General features: G+C 42.9%; 1 protein-coding gene across 3 annotated transcripts in view; it reads right to left on the bottom strand.

Annotated features, from left to right (window-relative positions):
* Positions 1 to 24,044, bottom strand: part of EPB41 (erythrocyte membrane protein band 4.1) — a 339,397-nt gene that overhangs the window by 11,927 nt on the left and 303,426 nt on the right. For all 3 annotated transcript variants that reach the window (XM_050794646.1, XM_050794655.1, XM_050794636.1), the window contains 2 exons: positions 11,057 to 11,506; positions 9,717 to 9,845 (listed from right to left, as the gene is read on the bottom strand). In XM_050794646.1, the coding sequence (XP_050650603.1) occupies positions 9,717 to 9,845; positions 11,057 to 11,506 (579 nt within the window). The remainder of the gene's footprint in view (positions 1 to 9,716; positions 9,846 to 11,056; positions 11,507 to 24,044) is intronic.

The following is a 24,044-nucleotide window of genomic DNA, read 5'->3' as shown; positions in this document are numbered from 1 at the left end:
TCAGAAATAGGAGGCAGGGGCCGGCAGGGGCCGGGAGGGGTGGCTCACACCTATAATCCCAGCACTTTGGGAGACCGAGGAGGGCGGATCACCTGAGGTGAGGAGTTCGAGACCAGACTGACCAACATGGAGAAACCCCATCTCTACTAAAAATACAAAATTAGCCAGGTGTGGTGGTACATGTCTGTAGTCCCAGCTACTCGGAGGCCAAGGCAGGAGAATAGCTTGAACCCAGGAGGCACAGATTGTGGAGAGCCGAGATTGTGACATTGTACTCCAGCCTGAGCAACAAGAGCAAAACTCTGTCTCAAAAACAAAAAACAAAACAACAACAACAACAAAAAAAGAAATAGGAGGCAGGAACATAGCCACAGGTTCAACAACAAGAGTGACAATAAGTGCACGTATAGCATTTTATAGTTCACAAATGCCTTTCAAACATTATCTTTTTTTTTTTTTTTTTTTTGAGACAGAGTCTAGCTCTGTTGCCCAGGCGGAGAGCAGTGGTGCAATCTCAACTCACTGAAACCTCCACCTCCTGGGTTTAAGCGATTCTCCTGCCTCAGCCTCCTGAGTGGGAATATAGGCACACGCCACCATGCCTGGCTAATTTTTGTACTTTTTTTTTTTTTTTTTTTTTTTTGAGACGGAGTTTCACTTCTGTTGCCCAGGCTGGAGTGCAATAGTGTGATCTTGGCTCACTGCAACCTCTGCTTCCCAGGTTCAAGCAATTTTCCTGCCTCAGCCTCCCAAGAAGGTGGAATTACAGGCGCCTGCCACGACGCCTAGCTAATTTTTGTATTTTTAGCAGAGACAGAGTTTCACCATATTGGCCAGGCTGGTCTTGGACTCCTGACTTCGTGAACCCCCGACCTCCACCTCCCAAAGAGCTGGGATTATAGCTCTTTGAGCCACCACGCCCAACCACTAACTAATATTTTTTTCAGCCAAAACCAGTCATCTACTTTAGATTCAGACTCAACTAATATTTATCATACTCCTACTATGTGCCAAGCATATAATTCAACTGTTATCTCAGTTATGCCTCTCAGTATCTGAGGGAGGAACCATTATTATATACACTGTACAGTTAAGAAAACAGAGCTCCAGAGAGGTTAAGAATTTGTCCAAAACTCTAATGGGTGTTTGAACTAGGACTCAGGGCAAGAAACTTCCTGTGTGGAGTCTGGGGTTTGGGTCCTCACCCAGACAGTAACCAGCTGTGGGACCTTGGGCAAGTCATTCTGACTTCTCTGAGCTTTGGGTTTCTCATTTATTTGATTTTTAAATTTTTATTTATTTTATTTTTTGTTGAGAGAGAGTTTTGCCTTCTCCCCAGGCTGGAGTACAATAGTGGGATCTCGGCTCACTGCAACCTCCACCTCCCAGGTTCAAGTGATTCTCCTGCCTCAGCCTCCCAAGCAGCTGGGATTACAGGCGCACTCCACCACACCTGGCTAATTTTGTATTTTTAGTAGAAACGGGGTTTCACCATGTTGGCAAGGCTGGTCTCAACCTCCTGACCTCAGGTGATCCACCTGCCTCAGCCTCCCAAAGTGCTGGGATTACAGGCGTGAGCCATTGAGCCTGATCTAGTTTTCTCATTTATAAAAGCAATACTGGGGCCTGGGCACAGTGGCTCACAACTGTAATCCCAGCACTCTGGGAGGCCAAGGCAGGCGGATCACGAGGTCAGGAGTTCAAGACCAGCTGACCAATATGGTGAAACCCTGTCTCTACTAAAAATACAAAAATTAGCCAGGCATGGTGGCACAGGCCTGTCGTCCCAGCCACTCAGGAGGCTGAGGCAGGAGACTCTCTTGAACCCAGGAGGCGGAGGCTGCAGAGAGTTGAGATCGTGCCACTGCACTCCAGTCTGGGTGACAGAGGGAGACTCCATCTCAAAAAAAAAAAAAAAAAAAAAAAAATCCCAGCTGCTTGGAAGACTGAGGCAGGAAAATCGCTTGAAACCAGAAGGCAGAGGTTGCAGTGAGTCGAGATTGCGCCACTGCACTCCAGCCTGGGCAACAAGAGCAAAACTCCATCTCAAAAATAAATAAATAAATAAATAAAATAAAAAATAAAAACAATACGGGAATATGTGTTCTGCCTACACCGTAGCACTTGTAAACAAAGAAATTATACAAATAAAATTAGCTTATAACTTGTTATAACATGAATTTGCATGCCAGAAGGGCTAAAGCTTTTTGAAGAATTCCTCCTCTACAAACCTGTGACTCTATCTTTATCTACCTCCTGCCCGCTCCCTCTAGTCTCTCTTCTGTCTCTGAAGAATGCTAAAGATACAGGAGACACTGTTATGTTTTCCTACTTACTCTGTTCCATACAGGGCCTCTTTTCCTTGATCCTCTTACCAATGTTTCCCCATAATGGTCATTTTATGACCCAGCAATTTGACTCTTAGATGTTTACTCAAGATAAATGAAACACCCACAAAAAGATTTGTGGCCGGGCACGGTGGCTCATGCCTGAAATCCCATCATTGTGGGAAGTGTAGGCAGGTGGATTACCTGAGGTCAGGAGTTCTAGACCGGCCTGGCCGACATGGTGAAACCCTGTCTCTACCACAAAATACCCAAAAATTAGCCGGGCGTGGTGATGCATGCCTGTAGTCCCAGTTACTCTGGAGGCTGAGGCAGGAGGATCGCTTGAACGGGGAGGTGGAGGTTGCAGTGGGCTGACAGCATGCCACTGCACTCCAACCTCGGCAACAGAGTGATACTCTGTCTCAAAAAAAAAAAAAAAAAAAAAAAGATTTGTGCATGAACATTCATAGCAGCTTTATTAATATTTTCCCAAACTGAAATTCATCCAATTGTCCATCAACGAATGAATAGATAAACAAATTGTGGCATATTCATGCAATGTAATACTATTCAGCAATAAAAATGAGGGAACTACTGATTCACATAACATGGATGAATCTAAAAAACATTATATTCAGAAAGAAGGCAGACACTGTTGGGATCAGTGGCTCATGCCTGTAATACCAGCACTACGGGAGGTCGAGGTGGGTGGATCACCTGAGGTCAGGAGTTCAAGACCAGCCTGGCCAACATGGTGAAACCCTGTCTCTACTAAAAATACAAAAATTAGCCAGGTGAAGTGGTGGGCGCCTGTAATCCCAGCTACTCAGGAGGCTGAGGCAGGAGAATCACTAGAATCCGGGAGGTAGAGGTTGCAGTGAGCTGAGATGGTACCACTGCGCTCCAGCAGCCTGGGCGACAGAGTAAGACTCCAATGAAAGAAAAGAAAAGAAAGAAAGAGAGAAAGAGAGAGAGAGAGGAAAGAAGGAAGGAAGGAGGGAGGGAGGGAGGGAGGGAGGGAGGAAGGAAGGAAGGAAGGAAGGAAGGAAGGAAGGAAGGAAGGAAGGAAGGAAGGGAGGGAGGGAGGGAGGGAGGGAGGGAGGGAGGGAGGCAAATAAAAGAAAGAAAAGAAAGAGGCCAGGTGTGGTGGCTCAAGCCTGTAATCCCAGCACTTTGGGAGGCCGAGACGGGCGGATCACGAGGTCAGGAGATCAAGACCATCCTGGCTAACATGGTGAAATCCCGTCTCTACTAAAAAAATACAAAAAAACTAGCCGGGCGTGGTGGCAGGCACCTGTAGTCCCAGCTACTCGGGAGGCTGAGGCAGGAGAATGGTGTAAACCTGGGAGGCGGAGCTTGCAGTGAGCTGAGACTCCGTCTCAAAAAAAAAAAAAAAGAAAGAAGCCAGACACAAAAGTGTACTACTGTATACTTCTACTTACACGAAGTCCAAATCAGGCAAAACTAAGCTGTACTGATAGAAAGCAGAGCACTGGCTGCCTAAAGGGGTAGAAATCAAATGGAAAAGGCTATGAAGGCAGTTTCAGGAGTAATGTTCTGTATCCTAAATGTGTCTTGGTTACACACGTATAGACATTTGTCAAAACCAATCAAATTGCTAGGCATGGTGGCTCACGGCTGTAATACCAGCACTTTGGGAGGCCGAGGAGGGAGGATTGCTTGAGCCCAGGAGATCAAGATCAGCCTGAGTAACAAAGTGAGTCCCGTCTGTACAAAAAATTAAATAATTAGGCTGGGTGCAGTGGCTCACGCCTATCATCCCAGCACTTTGGGAGGCAAAGGCGGGAAGATCATGAGGTTAGGAGTTCGAGACCAGCCTGACCAACATGGTGAAACCCTGTTTCTACTGAAAAAATAAATACAAAAATTAGCCAGGCATGGTGGCGTGCGCCTGTAATTCCAGCTATTCAGAAGGCTGGACAGGAGAATCGCTTGAACCTGGGAGGCAGAGGTTGCAGTGAGCTGAGATCACGCCATTGCAGTCCAGGCTAGGTGACAGAGTGTCAAAAAAAAAAATTAAAAAGTTAGTCACATGTAGTGGTGTGCCGCTGGAGTCCTAGCTACTTAGGAGGCTGAGGTGGGAGGATCACTTGAGCCCAAAAGGTCGAGCCTGCAATGAACTGTGGTTATGCCACTGTACTCCAACCTGGGCAACAGTGTAGCCTGTAATCCCTGCACTTTGGGAGGCCGAGGTGGGCTGATCACTTGAGACCTGTCTGTGCATTTCACTGTATGTAAATTTTACCTCAAACACACCCATATACACACATTAAAAAATTACACATAAAAACCATCCCCTCTGACCATGTTTTCCAAAGCATGGAGACTGTGAATGAATAAAAAAATGGTGCTCGGGCTTACTTATCTAGCAAGATAATAAAAGCAAAAGTAGAAATAGTAAATAAATAATAACAATTGCAAATGAGTATCTAGTAATTATTATCTGCCAGGCACTTTGGAAACCTTTTATGTGCATTAATTCATTTATTCCTGACAACAACCCTATGAGGTACCACTATTAGCCACATTTTACAAATGAGGAAACTGAGGCACATGGCGATTTAGTAATTTGACTGCACATTAGTAAGTGACAGGGCAAGTTCAAAGCCAGGAAATCTGACTCTGACTCGAAAGTCAACACTCTTCCCCACTCTACCCCACTGTCTAGCATCAGTAACAAAAAGCAACGTGGGCCAGGAGCAGTGGATCATGCCTGTAATCCCAGCACTTTGGGAGGCCAAGGTGGGCAGATCACCTGAGGTCAGGAGTTCGAAACCAGCCTAACCAACATGGCAAAACCCATCTATACTAGAAATACAAAAATTAGCTGGGCATGGGGACGCATGCCTGTAGTCCCAGCTTCTTGGGAGGCTGAGGCTGGAGAATCGCTTGAACCTGGGAGGTGGAGGTTGCAGTGAGCCAAGATCACGCCACTGCACTCCAGCCTGGGTGACAGAGTGAGACTCCATCTCAAAAATAAATAAATAAATAAACAAATAAAAAAATAAAAAGCAATTTGTATCTTGACTGACTGTCTTAAGCCTGGTTAAAATGAAATAAAAGCAAATGTTTAACAATGCAATATAATAATAGCTACCATTTTGAATAGCTAATAAGTACCAGGCAAACATTGTGCTTATTTCAATAACTTGATCAAAGTATTTTTCAGAAGAGAAAACTAAGGCTCAAAAAGACAAGTGACTTGCCCAAGATCACCAAACTAGCAAATGTCAGAATTAAGACCCAAGTCACTCTAATTCCAAAGTCCATGGGCTCTGTCGAGCATATCACGCTGCCTTTATATTTCTCTAATATGTTAGGATATTTTTAAATGACTGCTTCTGTTTCCTTTTTTTGTAGGAGCTACCTACATTCACACCACATGGACTTCTGTGGGCAGTGTGGCTCTAACTTTTAAAACAATTTATTTTGAACCATTTAAATTTTGGGGGTGCAGGGTGCGGTGGCTCATGCCTGTAATCCCTGCACTTTGGGAGGCTGAGGTGGGCTGATCACTTGAGGCCAGAAGTTTGAGACCAACCTGGCCCACAAGGTGAAACCCTGTCTCTACTAAAAATATAAAAATTAGGCTGGGCGCGGTGGCTCACACCTGTCATCCCAGCACTTTGGGAGGCCAAGGCAGGTGGATCACGAGGTCAGGAATTCAAGACCAGCCTGAACAACATGGTGAAACCCCATCTCTACTAAAAATACAAGAATTAGCTGGGTGTGGTGGTGGGTGCCTGTAATCCCAGCTACCTGGGAGGCTGAGGCATGAGAATCGCTGGAACCCAGGAGGTGGAGGTTGCAGTGAGCCGAGATGGCACCACTGCACTCCAACCTGGGTGACAAGAGTGAAACTCTGTCTCAAACAAAAATAAAAATATAAATATAAAAATTAGACAGGTGTGGTGGCACGCACATATAATCCCAGCTGCTTGAGAGTTTGAGGCACAAGAATCACTGGAACCCAGGAGGCAGAGGTTGCAGTGAGCTGAGATCATGCCACTGCACTCCAGCCTGGGCTACAGAGCAAGACTGTCTCTTAATAATAATAATAATAATAAAATAAACTTTTTTGGCTATGTCTATGCTATAAAAATTTTAAAACTTCAAAATGTTGTACAGTGAAAAGTCAGTTTCCCTCCCACTCCTGAGCCAAGTCCTGCAGTCTCAGTCTCCTTCATCAGGGGCCACTATACGTTTTGGTTGTTGGTTTTTTGTTTTGTTTTTTTAGTACCCATTCACAGAGACTGTATTGATATACAAGCCTAAACACACATAGCTGCAATATATATCCCTTCTGCCTGCCATAAACAGTACCACCATAGTGCACCATGCCTGTTCACTTACCTATTTATCATGTAGCTTGTTCCCATAAGAAGCTTTAATTAAAGGCCACACAGAATTACCTTAATTGGATGTACCATAATGTATTTAAGCAGCTCTCCACTGACGGACATTTAGCTTGTCTCCATGTTAGTGACAACTTAAAGGGATTCTCTGTCATGTAAAGTAATTATTTCCTATATCCTCTGGCTAATAGCGTGTACAGTTTTTTTGTTTTTTTTTTTTTTTTTTTGAGACGGAGTCTCGCTCTGCCGCCCGTGCTGGAGTGCAGTGGCCGGATCTCAGCTCACTGCAAGCTCCGCCTCCCGGGTTCCCGCCATTCTCCTGCCTCAGCCTCCCGAGTAGCTGGGACTACAGGCGCCGCCACCTCGCCCGGCTAGTTTTTTTGTATTTTTTAATAGAGACGGGGTTTCACCGTGTTAGCCAGGATGGTCTCGATCTCCTGACCTCGTGATCCGCCCGTCTCGGCCTCCCAAAGTGCTGGGATTACAGGCTTGAGCCACCGCGCCCGGCCTAGCGTGTACAGTTTTAAAGCAATTTCCTATTCCTTTCTTTTTCAGTCCCCTTCACTGTCAAGACCTATTCATTCATTTCTCTGTCTCTCTCGACTGACACATTTCTTTTTTCTTGTTTCTTCAGACACTGTAGTTCTTTACAAGCATTACTCCAGAGATGTTCTAGTCATATTCCTGGCCCCAGACCTCTCCCTACCTTATTTCATTTTGTTTTTCTGATACAGGGCCTCACTCTGTCCCCCAGGCTGGAGTGCGGTGGCACAATCACAGCTCATGCAGCCTCAGACTCCTGGGCTCAAGGGAGCCTCTGCCTCACCTCACCAGTTCATGGCTAATTAGCCACCATACCTGGCTAATTTTTTTGTATTTTAGTAAAGACGGGGTTTCTCTATGTTGGTAAGGCTGGTCTCGAACTAGTGACCTCAGGTGGTCTGCCTGCCTCGGCCTCCCAAAATGCTGGGATTACAGGCGTGAGCCACCGTGCCCGGCAATGCACATGCTTTTAAATTACCAAGCCACACTGTTTCCTAAATGGAGAAAACATCATCCAGTTCATGGTGAGGTGAGGATTAAGTGAAAAGATTTATGTGAAAGCACCTTGCCAGAATTTCACATGGGTAATCTCTTTCCCATTATTCAGACCTCAGCCAAAATATCACCTCCTCAGAGAGGAATTCCCTGATTATCCTAGTCCCAAAGTAGCAATCTTTCATGTAATCCCATATTGTCTAACTCTTTACACCATTTTAGTTTCCTTGCAGCATTTACCACTGTCTGAAATTTACTTATACATTGTTTATGTGCCTTATTGCCTGTTTCTCCTAACTAGAATGTAAGCTCCAGGGGGTAGGGGCTATGTACACCTTGTACATTGCTTTGGCTTAATATGTGAATGCTCAATAAGTATTTGTTGCAGGAATGAAATAACAGTTCAGTTTATAGAGGGAACTGTTTTTCTTACTTTTGGCTTCTGTTGAGTAACAAAAGAAAAACAATTCAACACAAATCAACTCTAGTCCATTCAAACTACCAAAAATGAAAGAGACATTTTACTGAAAGTAGGAAGTAAAAAAATTTTTAGCAGGGCGTAGTGGCACACACCTGTAATCCCAGCATTTTGGGAGGCCAAGGCAGGTGGATCCCTTGAGCCCAGGAATTTGAGATCAGCCAGGGCAACGTGGTGAAATCCTGTCACTATAAAAAAAATTAGTGAGGTGCAGTTGTGCACACCTGTAGTTCCAGTTACTTGGGAGGCAGAGGTGGGAGGATCGCTTGAGCCTGGGAGGTCTAGCTAGTCTGCAGCGAGCTGAGATCATGCCACTGCACTTCAGCCTGGGCAACAGAGTGAGACCTTGTCTCAAAAAAGAAAATTTAGCCAGGCGTAGTGGCTCATCAGTAATCTCTTCTTTTTTTTTTTTTTTTTTTTTCAGATGGACTCTTGCTCTGTTGCCCAGGCTGGAGTGCAGTGGAGCAATCCCAGCTCACTGCAACCTCCCACGTTTAAATGATTCTCCTGCCTCATCCTCCTGAGTAGCTGGGATTATAGATGCCTGCTACTATGCCCAGCAAATTTTTGTATTTTTAGTAGAGAAAGGGTTTCACCATGTTGGCTAGGCTGGTCTTGAACTCCTGACCTCGTGATCTGCCCGCCTCAGCCTCCCAAAGTGCTGGGATTACAGGCGTGAGCCACTGCGCCCGGCCACCAATAATCTCTTCTAAAAAGAACTATAATACCAGCACTTTGGGAGGCCGAGACGCGCAGATCACTTGAGATCAGGAGTTTGAGACCAGCCTGGCCAACATGGTGAGCCCCAACTCTACGAAAAATACAAAAATTAGCCATGTGCACATGACTGTAGAGGCTGAGGCAGGAGAATCACTTGAACCCAGGAGGGAGAGGTTGCAGTGAGCTGAGATTATTGTGCCACTGCACTCTAGCCTGGGCAACAGAGTGAGTGAGACTCTGTCTCAAAAAAACAAAAACAAAAACAAAAAAATACTTAGGTCCTCATAACACCATGAGGTAGATATTATTAACATCATGGGCAGGGGAGATCAAGTCTCAGAGATATTCAATTACTTGTCCAGATTAGTAAGTGGAGGAGCCAGGACTTGAACTCAGGCTTTTTTGGACCCAAATCCCACGTTCTCAACCATTACACTAGACTGCCTTATGCAAATGAATTGGGTGGATATAAGCAATCAGATCTAAGGCAATTTCGCTTTAAAAAAAAAAATTCAGATGGAATTTCCTGGGCTCAGGAGATCCTCCCACATCAGCCTCCTGAGTAGCTGGGACTACAGGCACACACCAGTGTGTCCTGCTCAATATTTTGCTTTAGATAAAGTAGTCTGGGACCTTCTTAGACCAGTAATCTCTTCTAAAAAGAACTGCCCCAGAAAAACCTGGTATTCTTGGTGATAAATGACCAGAAACTCTGTGAAGAAAGGTTATTAATTTTGTTTGCAGCCTTTGGTTCTGAAGCATCAGACCATGTCCTACCTGGGCAGCCTCGTAAGTGATGGTCTTGGTCTCAGTGTGGACAATAGGGACGTCTTTGGTTGGGATTTCACTTTTCACAGCATTGGTATTATCTGAGATGGTGACAGTTTGTGTCTTCACCAGGGGAGGCTGTGAAGCAGTAAGGAAAGAGTTACTAGAGTGTTTCTGAAGGCAATGGAGAAGTAATCTTCTGACACTGATCTGATCAAAGAGTTAGCTTTAATTAAGTAAAGGGCTAGCTCAATCTCCAAAGGTGTTTACTCTGCCCAAGACTTCGACAGTATTCCAAAGTAACCCTGACAAGGTGTCAAATCATGAGGGATATTAAAAAGCGGCATTACTGTAATAACTTTCATAAGCTTATTGGAAAGCTGTAAGATCAGACAGTTATGACTGGTGATATAAAACACTTCAGACTGACCTTCAGAATTTGAATATAAAACGATTTGCCAAATAGCAATCACTTTGATTTGTCCTTGTGTCTGTACCATTATAATTAAGAAAATCAGCCACATTTCCTCCACTAAGTACAAATGGTACACGAAACAGCAGTGGCAATGGAATGCATTACCCTCGACTTCATTAACTTCTTTCAAATCAATGTCAGAGATTCACTTTGGAGTTACTGAGAAGAGACAGTATTTGGAAAACTGGAAAGAAAAAAACAATCAGTTCTACCACCACCTGGTGATTAATCCCAGAATTTCAGAAGAATGAACATTAGTGGAACATCAAAGGCCTTCTTGTCCATCTCCTCACCTTCCCCAGGAGTATAAATCACCCTGAAACTACCATTTGATTGTGATAAGGTTAAGTGGCCAACCACCTTAGCATAGGAAATCAGTGCCTATGATCCTGGAAGCTCTTGTGGGTGGGGTCAGTGGGAGTGGTGGGCTGCACAATGTGGCTGCAGTACATAAATAATTTGGGGCCTGAAATCTCGTAAGAAGATGAGTTGCCCCTTTAATTAAGAGTATTTGAATTTTTTAAGCATGGTCTCAGAACACTGAAGCCTCCTCGCCAAAGAAGTTGCCACAATTTACCTCTTTCCATGGCCCACACTTGAGCAAGGAAAAGATGAACACACTTAACCAGCTTCATAAAGACCGACAGCTGGAGTTTTGTTCAGTTATCAGAGAAGAAAGCATTTCTAGCCATGGAGTTAACTGCTCTGAATGAATTTCTTTGGCACAATCAAAGACTTTAATTTTACTCTGTGATTTTGAAAACAGCAGGGAGGCCACTACCCTCAGCACACCACCACCATCTCCTACACAGGACAGATTCTGGCCCTCTTCCAAAGACAGTCATTAGACCTGCATCATTGAATAAGTTACTACCTGGAAACTTCGAATGAGGGTGGGGAACTGGTTACCCACATGAAAGTCAAGAAATGATCCATTTTGTTTTCCAAGTGGCTCTCCTGGTGTAACATGTTCTTCACTACTCTCTGCCTTTTTTTCACCAGGTTGCAGCTGACAGGAAGCTGGTGTTACTGAGAACTTTAAGGCACCGGCCTGTTCCTCCACTCCTATACATTCCCCAGTTGGGCCTCTTGGCATCTCCTTAATATCAAGATAGCCAGCTGCCCCCTCCTCCTTCTCTTCTGTCTCCTTGCTGCTTATGGAGAGGGAGCCAAAGGCAAAGCTTTGCAGAGACTCCGACGGGGTGGTCATCTGGCTTTTACTAGGAACTACCGAATGCTTGGGACCCTCCCATTCAGAGTCAGGGTTAGTAGATGGCCCCTTTGTCACGACAGCCACCTCCTCTGTGCGAATGCCATTTATACTCTACAAATGAATGAACACATACAAAAGCAAGAAGATTAGGTATAAGTGGGAGAATGAACTCTGAGAATCAACAGTGATTTTTGGAAGCCTCAAAAATATTGCTACTAATATAAACTATGAATCTTAGCTGATAACATGGTCAAAAGGAAGAACTGCTGTTCACTACACATTATCAGCAGCTTAAGCAGTTCCAACCTCATTTTGGTCCTATTTCTATATCATTGTTAATCTGAAAAACAATTATCCAGCAATTTATATTCCTATGGTCTTCCTTGTGTAACATACTTAAAGGAGTTACTTTGTCATTCCTAAATGCCTAAGTTATTACTATGCACAGGACACAATGCAATTTGTGAGTCAGTCAAAATATATTGTTTTTTTTTTTTTCTTTGAGACAGGGTCTCACTCTGTCACCCAGGCTGGAGTGCAGTGGTGTGACCATAGCTCACTGCAGCCTTGAATTCCTGGATTTAAGGGATCCTCCTGCCTCAGCCTCCAGAGTAGTTAGAACTACAGGCATGCTCCACCAAAACCTGGCTAGGTTTTACATTTTTTGTAGAAACAGGGTCTCACTATGTAGTCCAGGCTGATCTCAAACTCCTGGCCTCCCCTAATCCTCCCACCATGGCCTCCCACAGTGCTGGGATTACAGGCAAAACATATTCGTAAGGAACCTAATCAGGTTGAAAAATGTTTCATATTTCCAAACCGTATGTATTCTCACACTAGCCCTGCATGGAGAAGCTAAAATCTAGACTAGCTGTCAGGGAGACAGAAGTTGAGTACATCTAGCACAGGCTTACTTCAATCATTGTCATGACATCAAACATGATATCAAAAATGGTGAAATGTTTCTTTGTAACAATTAAAATGACCCAGCAGCTGATATGTATTTCTTCACAGATGAAAGACACAACACTTCCAACCTCCAAGAGAAATAAATCCTGGAAACACAGAGTTCCCTCCTGGGCCGAATACCTCACTCCACAGGAAAAACAGTTCTAAAGCAAGTAGTGTCAGCACTCTGTGTCTGTGGGTTCTGCATCCATAGATTCAACCAACCATGTATCAAAAGTATTTGGAAAAAAAACTGCATCTATGCTGAATATGTACAGACTTTTTTCTTGTCATTGTTCCCTAAAGAATACAGTATAACAACTATTTACATAGCGTTTATATTGTATTAGGTATTATGAGTAATCTAGAGATGATTTAAAGTATTCAGGAGAATATGCATAGGTTATATGTAAATACCATGTCATTTTTAATCCAAGACTTGAGCATTTGTGAATTTTGGTATCCAGGGGAGGTCCTGGAACCAAGGCCCCACAGATACTGCGGGACCACTGTACCTGGAAGAGCATGTGGATGAGAAGATACCATCCCAGTAGATGGACCTATTCCTAAGTTAAAAGAAAGGTGCTCTAGGTGGAAGAAGAAGGAATTCACACTAGTAGGAAATGAATGAGTCATTTGAAAAATAAATAACCTTGCCACAAAAAGAATAAAATACCTAGGAATGCCAGCTAACCAGGAAGGTGAAAGATCTCTACAATACCACAGGGCTATAGCAACCAAAACAGCATGGTGGGTTGGGCATGGTGGTTCATGTCTGTAATCCCAGCACGCTAGGAGGCTGAGACGGGCAGATCACCTGAGGTCAGGAGTTTGAGATCAGCCTGGCCAACAATGCAAAACCCCGTTCATGCCTGTAATCCCATCACTTTGGGAGGCTGAGGTGGGCAGATCACCTGAGGTCAGGAGTTTGAGATCACCCTGGCCAACGTGGCAAAATCCTGTCTCTACAAAAATACAAAAATTAGCTGGGCATGGTGGCATGTGCCTGTAGTCCCAGCTACTTGGGAGGCTGAAGCAGGAGAATTGCTTAAACTCGGAAGGTGGAGGTTGCAGTGAGCTGAGATCAAGCCACTGCACTCCAGCCGGGGTGATAGAGTGAGACTCCGCCTCAAAAAAGAAAAGAAAAGAAAACAAAAGAAAACAACAACAACAACAACAACAAAACAAACACCAGCATGGTGTACTGGTATGAAAACGGACATATGAAACAGAATAGAGAACCTAGAAATAAGACCACACACCTACAACTATCTGATCCTCAACAAAGCTGACAAAAACAAGCAATGAGGAAAGGAAGGATTCTCTATTCAATAAATGGTGCTGGGATAACTGGCTAGCCATATACACAAGATTGAAACTGGATTACTTCCTTATACCATATACAAAAGTCAACTCAAGATGGATTAAAGACTTAAATGTAAAACCCAAAACTAATAAAAACCCTGGAAGACAACCTAGGCAATAGCATTCCGGACACAGGAACTGGCAATTTTTTTTTTTTGAGACACAATCTCGCTCCGTCACCCAGGCTGGAGTGTAGTGGTGTGATCCTGGCTCACTGCAAGCTCTGCCTCCTGAGTTCAAGTGATTTTCCTGCGTCAGCCTACAAAGTAGCTGGGACTACAGACGTGTGTTACCACGCCTGGCTAATTTTTGTATTTTTAGAAGAGACGGGGTTTCGCCATGTTAGCCAGGCTGGTCTTGAGCTCCTGACCTCATGACCCGCCCACCTCGGCCTCCCAAAGTGCTGGGATTACAGGCATGAGCCACCGTGCGCAGCTAAGAACTGGCAAAGATTTTATGATGAAGATGCCAAAAGCAATCACAACAAAAGCAAAAATTGACAAATGGGATCTAATTAAACTTAAGAGCTTCTGCACAGTGTAAGAAACTATCAATAGAGTAAACAACCTACAGAATTGGAGAAAATATTTGCAAATTCCGCATCTGACAAAAGTCTAATATCCCGCATCTGTAAGAAACTTAAACAAATTTACAAGAAAACAACAACCCCATTAAAAAATGGGCAAAAGGACATGAACAGACACATTTCAAAAGAAGATATACATGTGGCCGACAAGCATAAGAAAAAAGGTTCAATATCACTGATCATTAGAGAAATGCAAATCAAAACCACAGTGAGACACTATGTCCCACCAGTTAGAATGGCTATTATTAAAAAGTCAAAAAATAACAGATGCTGGTGAGGTTGCAGAGAAAAGGGAATGCTTATACACTGTTGGTGGGAGTGTAAATTAGTTCAACCACTGTGTAAAGCAGTGTGGTGATTCCTCAAGGAGCTAAAAACAGAACTAACATTTGACCCAGCAATCCTATTACGAGGTGTATACCCAAAGGAATATAAATCGTTTTACCATTAAGACACATGCATGTGTATGTTTATTGTAGCACAATTCACAATGACAAATACATAAAATCAGCCTAAGTTCCCATCAATGGCAAATTAGATAAAGAAAATGTGATCTATATATATATATATACACACACACACACACACACACACACACACACACACATACACACACACACACCATGGAATACTATGCAGCCATAAAAAAGAACGAGCTCATGTCCTTTGCAGGAACATGGATGGAGCTGGAGGCCATTATCCTTAGCAAACGAACACAGGAACAATAAAAGCAAACACTGCATGTTCTCATTTATAAGTGGGACCTAAATGATGAGAACACATGGATACAAGGGGAACAACAGACACCAGAGCCTACTTGGGGTGGAGGGTGGGAGGAAGGAGAGGATCAGAAAAAATAACTATTGGGTACTAGGCTTAGTACTTGGGTGACAAAATAATCTGTAAAACAAACCCCCATGACACAAATTTACCTACATAACAAACCTGCACATGTACCTAAAATAAAAGTCAAAAGAAGAAAAAGAAATAACCTAACCAAAGCCAAATGTCATGGCAAGTGACATCTGCATATGCTCACCAGAGAGCTGTATATAAGCCGCTTAGGCATGAAATATTGGTAAGAGCCTTTGACCATATTATAAACCACAGAGAAACAATACAGAAAGGAACTCTTAAGAAGGTGTTCCTGGCTGGGCACAGTGGCTCACGCTTGTAATCCCGGCACTTTGGGAGACCAAGGTGGGTGGATCACCTGAGGTTGGGAGTGCGAGCCTGTCCAACATGGAGAAACCCCATCCCTACTAAAAATACAAAATTAGCTGGGCATGGTGGCACACGCCTGTAATCCCAGATACTCAGGAGGCTGAGGCAGGAGAACTGCTTGAATCTGGGAGGCAGAGGTTGCGGTGAGCCAAGATCGCACCGTTGCATTCCAGCCTGGGCAACAAGAGCAAAACTCCATCTCAAAAAGAAAAAAAGAAGGTAAGAAGGTGTTCCTATGAGTAAACAATATAGTTTGAACCAGCTTACACATTGTAGTACTACTCAAAGCAATGTTACATGTATTATATTAGGAAAATCACTGCTGCTCCTTAACTTGTAAACCAGCCTCCATTTTGATTAATATTAACCAGGGCTCTATAAAGGCAAGGGAAGACACACTACACACAGGAACTTCAGGCCAGCTTCACTCCCAAGCCATCTGGAAACATGCAACTCAAAAGCATCTCAAACTGGCACCAGTTGAATTCATATTAGGTAGATCTTTCATTGGCTGACAACAAATATGACTTAGGATATGAAAGATGGAACTGAAAGACTGACAACAGGGCTGTCTCTGTCTGCAAATGTATCTGAGATACAGCAATTATTCTTGACAAGAATATATGAATTTCTTCATATTTAACATGAAAATAATACTTGGTTTGACTTATAGGGTTCTGAGGATCAAATACAGTAACATACTGTATATGAAACCATATTGTATACTTCCTCATTTAATTCAACCAACCAATGAGCAGAGCACCTATAATGTGCTAGGGCCTGGGGGACACTAGAATGAATCTGTCATATTGTTAAGATGCTATGCTACTTTCCAGGGCACTTATCTCACTGTTTCTTTTGAGTCAGGCAAGTGGCTACAGAGCTGTTCAAAAATAGATCAGCTGGCAAAACAAATAGGCTTTCTGAAATTGCTACATGCTAGTCCTAGCATTGTGAATAGCTATCTGAACCCATTCACATGGAGAGGAACTTTGGGCTTCTTTAAACAATTTGTCACAACTGAGAAGGCTGATTAATAATCAGAAAAATACCTAAGATAATCAAGTAAGAGCCAATTTTGTGCCAGTTTGTTCAAGTGGTAAGTGGTAGTCTGTCATCAAGAAGCTATTTGTGAACCAAACATTACTTAGGTCAGCACCACCTGACCCACACTTGCCTACTGCTGAGTTAAATTAGACAGATCAACCTATTGTTTTCCAAAGCATGTATAGAAGAGAACAATGATAAAAGCCCTAGACACAGTAATTTCAACCCAACAAATATTTACTGAGCACCTAATATGTACTAGTCTTCAGAAATAAAAGAAAAACATAACAGTTAGGTTGGATTACCATTTATAGCACTCTCACATATGGTCAAATCAGCTTTTCCAGTTGATGGTGTTACCCAGATCTCTAGGACAACAGAGACAACTATTTGTTGAGCATCCTCCCAGGGGTGTAGAATGCAACATGTTGCAAACTAAACTCATCTCTGCTGCTGTCTGGGTATCCCTCCCCAACTTCCCCCATCATTTCTTCTTTTTTTTTTTTTTTTCCTTTTCTTTGAGACAGGGTTTCACTCTTGTTGCCCAGGCTGGAGTGCAATGGCGTGATGTCGGCTCACTGCAACCTCTGCCTCCCAGGTTCAAGCGATTCTCCTGCCTGAGCCTCCCAAGTAGCTGGGATTATAAGCATTCGCCACCGCGCCTGGCTAATTTCGTATTTTTAGTAGAGACAGGGTTTCTCCATGTTGGTCAGGCTGGTCTTGACCTCAGGTGATCCACCTGCTTTAGCCTCCCAAAGTGCTGGGATTACAGAAGTGAGCCACCGCATCTGGCCCCTCCATCATTTCCACCATATTGGTAGAAGGTATATACATCCATTCAGTCATCCATGCCAGAATTCTGAGAATCATCTTCAACTCCTTCCTTATATTTATCCGCTAACCCCCAGAGATTATGTCACCAAAGCATTTTTATTCCATTTTAATATATCCTTTATCTATTTGCTTTAACGTTTCCCTCATCAATTCCCACATTTACTACCTTTGTTCAAGCTCTTCGCCCAAGCTGGAGTAGAGTGGTGCAATCTCAGCTCACTGAAACCTCCACCTTCCGGGTTCAAGTGATTCTCCTGCCTCAACCTCCAAGTAGCTGGGGTTACAGATGCGTGCCACCATGCCCAGCTAATTTTTGTATTTTTAGTCAAGACACGGTTTCATCATGTTGGCCAGGCTGGTCCTGAACTCCTGACCTCAAGTAATCTGCCCACCACGGCCTCCCAAACTGTTGAGATTACAGTTGTGAGCCACTGTGCCCGGCCTGTTAAAGCTCTTAGAATACCTCATCCAGATTACCACAAATGCCATCAACAGTTTTTCTTCTTTCCTTTCTTCCTTCCTTCTTATCTCAAACCTTCCTTGAATGTGTCATCTATCATGCTGCTAAAGTGCTTATTTCCAAAACTAAACATTGAAAATTCAATTTTCTAGTTTAAAACCCTTCATTGGGTTTTAGTAAGACAGAAAATACTTTAAAATCTGACCCTTACCTCTCTCTCCAGCTTCATCCAGCTACACCCACATATATCCTTCTCCCCATTACTTCAACTATTTTTAGTTCCTAGGACAAAGCATCTTTCTCTTACCTCTGTGCCTTTGTAAATGTTATTCCTTCTGCCTGGAAGTCCACACTTAGCTCAACTGTCATTTCTTCTAGATCTTCCTTGGCTGCTTAAAATATGTTTAGATAACAGTCCTCTTTTGTTCCCATTGTACCCTATCATCACTGGCATATTCATCTGTCTTTTCCATTAGACTATGAAATCCTTGGGGGATGAGAACTTGTTATTGTCTTACTTAGCTCTCTTTCTTGTACAATTTTTGGTATGTAATAGATGCTCAGTAAAAACAAGTTGAAGGTATGTTGGGTAAATCCAGGTCACTTGAGAACTTCTTCTTTGCCCTGTGCTATTCAGTAACTAAAATGTTTAGAAAAGCACGCTTAGGAAGAAATAAACACTGGCTCATTTGACCAGACTCATAGTCTAGTCTAGCATTTTATCTCCTCCATCAGTAAAATAAGAGAAAACTAATATTTTTGTATGTTTACCATGTGCCAGGTGCTGTGCTAATCACTTTAGCATGTTTTTTCATTGAATTATTGACAGAATAATTATGTAGTAGTCATTATTTCTATTTTATGGATGAACAGATGGGCAGCTACTGTTTAAACTCAGATCTATCTCTGGTTCTAGAGCCCATCTTCTTCCCATGACACCAGAAGGTATTTCAAGTAGGACCAAAGCACATGTCCTATTTATTTTACTCCTGTATATATTTATTTTTTAGAAATAGGCTCTTGCTATGTTGCTCAGGCAGGATTCAAATCCCTGGGCCCAAGGGATCTTCCCACCTCAGGCTCCCGATTAGCTAGGACTACAGGCACATGCCAGTGTGCCCAGCTTCAGGACATGTCCTATCATGCTCAAAATAACACATAGCAAACCTGACTCTAACTTTGAGAAGTACAAACAGTGTCCAAACTCCTCTTAACAGTCTGTTCTTAGTGGCTGACACTACATTTTTACATATAAGAAGGCTGAAAAGCCAGAAGATAAGATTGGTCAGAAGAAGATACAAAGTCTCCATGTCACAAGACACCCAGAATTTGGCATTTAGTATCAGTAAAGAATTCTAACTGACAGTGTTGTTGCCTTTGGCTGTGACCATCATCAAGGGCCATTGGATTATATAAGACTGCAACTGCACATACCAAATTAGCCTGAAAACTTGAAAGGGATCTTCTCAAGTAGAAGATAATATATGGCTGTGTCTGAACCATTCTCAGTGACAAAAAGGCAAAGTTGAGACTTAATGTGATTCAAAGGTGTTAATCTAGACGTTGCTTACCTGAATTGATGGGGAATCTATAAGAAAAAAGATGCTGGCCGGGTGTGGTGGCTCACACCTGTAATCCTAGCACTTTGGGAGGCCAAGGGGGGGTGGGTCACCTGAGGTCAGGAGTTCAGGACCAGCCTGGCCAACATGGCGAAACCCCGTCTCTACTAAAAATATAAAAATTAGCCAGGCGTGGTGGTGCACACCTGTAATCCCAGCTATTCGAGAGACTGAGGAAGGAGAATCGCTTGAACCCAGGAGGCGGAGGTTGCAGTGAGCTGAAATTGTGCCACTGCACTCCAGCTTGTGCGACAGGAGGGAGGCTCCATCTCAAAAAAAAAAAAAAAAAGAAAAGAAAAAGAAAAAGGAAAAAAGATGCTATGATAGAAAGACTGGCTGCCTATAAAGTACTACAATGATATCTAGTTGGTTTTAATAATATGAAAAAAAGAATGCTAGACAAATATTTAATGGAACAGAAACATTATTTGAAGATTCTCAATTTCATTTAAAAAGTCAATGGCTCCTGCTAAGTATGATAATTCAGTATTTTCTTTGTTTTGGGGAAGAAAACAAGATTTTTTTTCCTAAAGGCTTTCTCTCAAAAACTATTTATGCAAAGGGATTATGTCTCAGAATCATCAGACCCTGATTATACATGTGCCTTTATGAGTTATAAATTACCCCTTTTTTGACCTATGAATTCCAGATATCATTAAAAGCAGGATATGGGCTGGGCACGGTGGCTCACGCCTACAATCCCAGCACTTTGGGAAGCCAAGGCGGGTGATCACCTGAGGTGGGGAGTTCGAGACCAGCCTGACCAACATGGAGAAACCCTGTCTTTACTAAAAATACAAAATTAGCCAGGCGTGGTGGCACGTGCCTGTAATCCCAGCTACTTGGGAGGCTGAGGCAGGAGAATCGCTTGAACCCAGGAGGTGGAGGTTGCAGTGAGCCGAGATTGTGCCACTGCACTCCAGCCTGGGCAACAAGAGCAAAACTCCAGCTCAAAAAAAAAGCAGGATATGGGTGTTTTATAGGTATTTTGCTGCCTCTCCATTAAATGCAATCCAGAGTCTTTTTCTTTTCAGGTTATTTCTGAAGTAAGGATTTACATATTTGAAGAGACTATCAAAAGAACCACGGTTGGCCGGGCGCGGTGGCTCAACCTGTAATCCCAGCACTTTGGGAGGCCGAGGCTGGCGGATCACGAGGTCAGGAGATGGAGACCATCCTGGCTAACACGGTGAAACCCTGTCTCTACTATAAATCCAAAAAATTAGCCGGGCATGGTGGTGGGCGCCTGTAGTCACAGCTACTCGGGAGGCTGAGGCAAGAGAACGGCGTGAACCCGGGAGGCGGAGCTTGCAGTGAACTGAGATTGTGCCACTGCACTCCAACCTGGGCGACAGTGAGACTTTGTCTCAAAGAAAAAAAAAAGAAAAAGAACCACAGTTATGCTTACAAGACCGTCTTATCCTTTAAGAGATCAAAGTGAAAATATATTCTAAAAATTTTTCTAAAATTTTGCTACATAAGAGCCATGTAAGAGTATCTGTGTAGTAATTTTATCCCCACACATTTAGTCACTTGTTCCCCACTTAGTGAAGACCAATTTTACCTTTGAGTGGCAATAGAAAAACAACTCCTTTCTCTATTAAAAGTAAGAAAACACACTGCTATTGTCTCACTTTATCTTTCTATATAATTCAAAGACTAAACCCTCCTCTTGATCAGTTATGCTTTCTTAGCCATTTAAAAATTGTATTTTCCAATGTATACATATATACACGAAAAAGATCTTAAGGTGCCCAGGCACGGTGGCTCACGCCTGTAATCCCAGCACTTTGGGAGGCTGAGGCAGGTGGATCATGAGGTCAGGAGATTGAGACCATCCTGGCCAACATGGTGAAACCTTGTCTCTACTAAAAATACAAAAATTAGTTGGGTGTGATGGCATGTGCCTATAGTCCCAGCTACTCGGGAGGCTGAGGCAGGAGAATCACTTAAACCTGGGAGACAGAGGTTGCCATGAGCCGAGATCACGTCACTGCACTCTAGCCTGGTGACAGAGCGAGACTCCATCCCCAAAAAACAAGAAAAAGATTTTAAGGTATACAAAAATATTAATAATCATGGGATTGCAAACGATCTTTTTGTTTGTGGTTTTTTTGTATTTCCTAACCTTTCTAAAATAAGTATGTATTAATTTTGTAATAAAAAGTGATTATTTTCTTATGCAAGCTCTTGTATCTGGTTTCAGTAGTGAAATGATCTTTAAAACTTGAAGAGTCTAGTAAACAATTTATGCAGAAAGTGCTAAAAAATCCTTAACACCTTCCAAGCCTTTTAAAAACAGTAAAAAGGCCGGGTGCGGTGGCTCAAGCCTGTAATCCCAGCACTTTGGGAGGCCGAGACGGGCGGATCACGAGGTCAGGAAATCGAGACCATCCTGGCTAACCCGGTGAAACCCCGTCTCTAGTAAAAAAATACAAAAAAATAGCCGGGCGAGGTGGCGGGTGCCTGTAGTCCCAGCTACTCGGGAGGCTGAGGCAGGAGAATGGCGTAAACCCAGGAGGCGGAGCTTGCAGTGAGCCGAGATCCGGCCACTGCACTCCAGTCTCGGCGACAGAGCAAGACTCCGTCTCAAAAAAAAAAAAAAAAAAAAAAACAGTAAAAAATGAGACTTAATAGGTTTCTAAAAGAAAAAAGTAGTTAGAGGAAAGAATTATAAGCTAGCAACTGCTACGTAGTATAAAAGTTATCTTTTATAAGGGGAATATCATATTAAACCTTGGTAATTTAGTTAGTTGGTTTTGAAAGTCAAAGTCAGCTGGGTGAGGTGATTCATGCCTTTAATCCCAGCACTTTGGGAGGGTGAGGCGGGCAGATCGTTTGAGTCCAGAAGTTCGAGACCAGCCTCGACAATGTGGCAAGACCCCATCTCTACCAAAAACACAAAAAATTAGCCAGGTGTGGTGGCATGTGCCTATATTCCCAGGCACTAAGGAGGCTGAGGTGGGAGGATCACTTGAGCCTGGCAGATGGAGGTTATAAACTTGGGGTTAAAAAAAAAAAAAAAAGTCAAAGTCAATGATGATAAATTTAATATATCTGTATATCTGGTGGAAAAGAAATACTTCACATTTAAGTGGTAGTTTCATTGTATTTTAATGTTTTCTGATTTAGAGGTAGAAAGGATATTATCAGGAAAGTGATTTAAAATGTGGTTGTTGGCCAGGTGTGGTGGCTCACGCCCGTAATCCTAGCAATTTGTGAGGCTGAGGCGGGTGGATCATTTGAAGTCAGGAGTTTGAAACCAGCCTGGTCAACATGGTGAAATCCCATCTCCACTAAAAATACAAAAAAATTAGCTGGGCATGGTGGCAGTTGCCTGTAATTCTAGCTACTCGCAAGGCTGAAGTAGGAGAATTGCTTGAACCTGGGAGGCGGAGGTTGCAGTAAGCTGAGATCACGCCACTGCACTCGTCTGGGCAACAGAGCAAGACTCCATCCTAAGAAAAAAAGTGGTTATCTGTGATTTAATTCCTTAGTAAACTTTCTTCTTAGGTATCTACCTCTGAAACAGTGAAGATACTCAAAGGAAATTATCACTCTCTTGCCAAAGTCATGATGGCAATAGGGAATATAAAATATTAAAGATCGGCTGGGCGCGATGACTTATGCATGTAATTCCAGCACTTTGGGAGGCTGAGGCGGGTGAATCATGAGGTCAGGAGATCGAGACCAGCCTGGCCAACATGGTGAAACCCCGTCTTTACTAAAAATACAAAAATTAGCTAGGCATGGTGGTGCGTGCCTATAATCCCAGCTACTCAGGAGGCTGAGGCATGAGAATCGCTTGAACCCAGGAGGCAGAGGTTGCAGTGAGCTGAGGTCATGCCACTGCACTCCAGCCTGGTGACAGAGTGAGACTCCATTTACCAAAAAAAAAAAAAAAAAAAAAAAATCAAAGTGTCCCCAAAACTGATCTAAACAATAACTTTAGGTTAGCGGTATACACTATAGATCGATACTATCACATCACAATTCATATCCAGAATGATTTATATTTCTTAAAATATTACTTTTTGCAAAGTAACATGAACCAAAGCAATAAAGACATGAAGTCCCTACATGGTGTCTCTTGAACTCCTAAAGTGGGCAAAGTCTATGGATTTAACCAAAACTGAGCTTCCTTCCAGCTTTTGTTAGCAAGTTCTCAAACAGGTCCTCATTATATTTTAGAGAACATCACAACTTTGAAGAAAGAAATTGTGACAGGAGAATTAAAATGGGTATACTATGAGGCTATTTCATAAATATTCCTGAACCAAGATCCTCAGGAAGAATAATGGATAGTTTTGAGATATATACTGTCTGTTAAGAAAGAAAATAGAATATTTCTGATTAGTCACACAACTTACAACTATTAAAATGTCAGAGATTTATTACTGTTTCTAGCCTTAAAGCTTACCTTTCTATATTGCTATTACCCACACATTTGCTCCTTGAAATTACTACATTTTCCTCAAAAAGAGTGTCTGAGATTTAGCATATACCTCTGCAGTCACTTTACACAATGTAATCCCCAATCCACCACATCCGTTAAACTATACCATT

The sequence above is a fragment of the Macaca thibetana genome, chromosome 1 (assembly GCF_024542745.1).
Source record: "Macaca thibetana thibetana isolate TM-01 chromosome 1, ASM2454274v1, whole genome shotgun sequence".
Lineage (NCBI taxonomy): Eukaryota > Metazoa > Chordata > Mammalia > Primates > Cercopithecidae > Macaca > Macaca thibetana.
The sequence above is the reverse complement of the archived record's forward strand: the minus strand, read 5'-3'. Positions and strand labels throughout refer to the sequence as shown.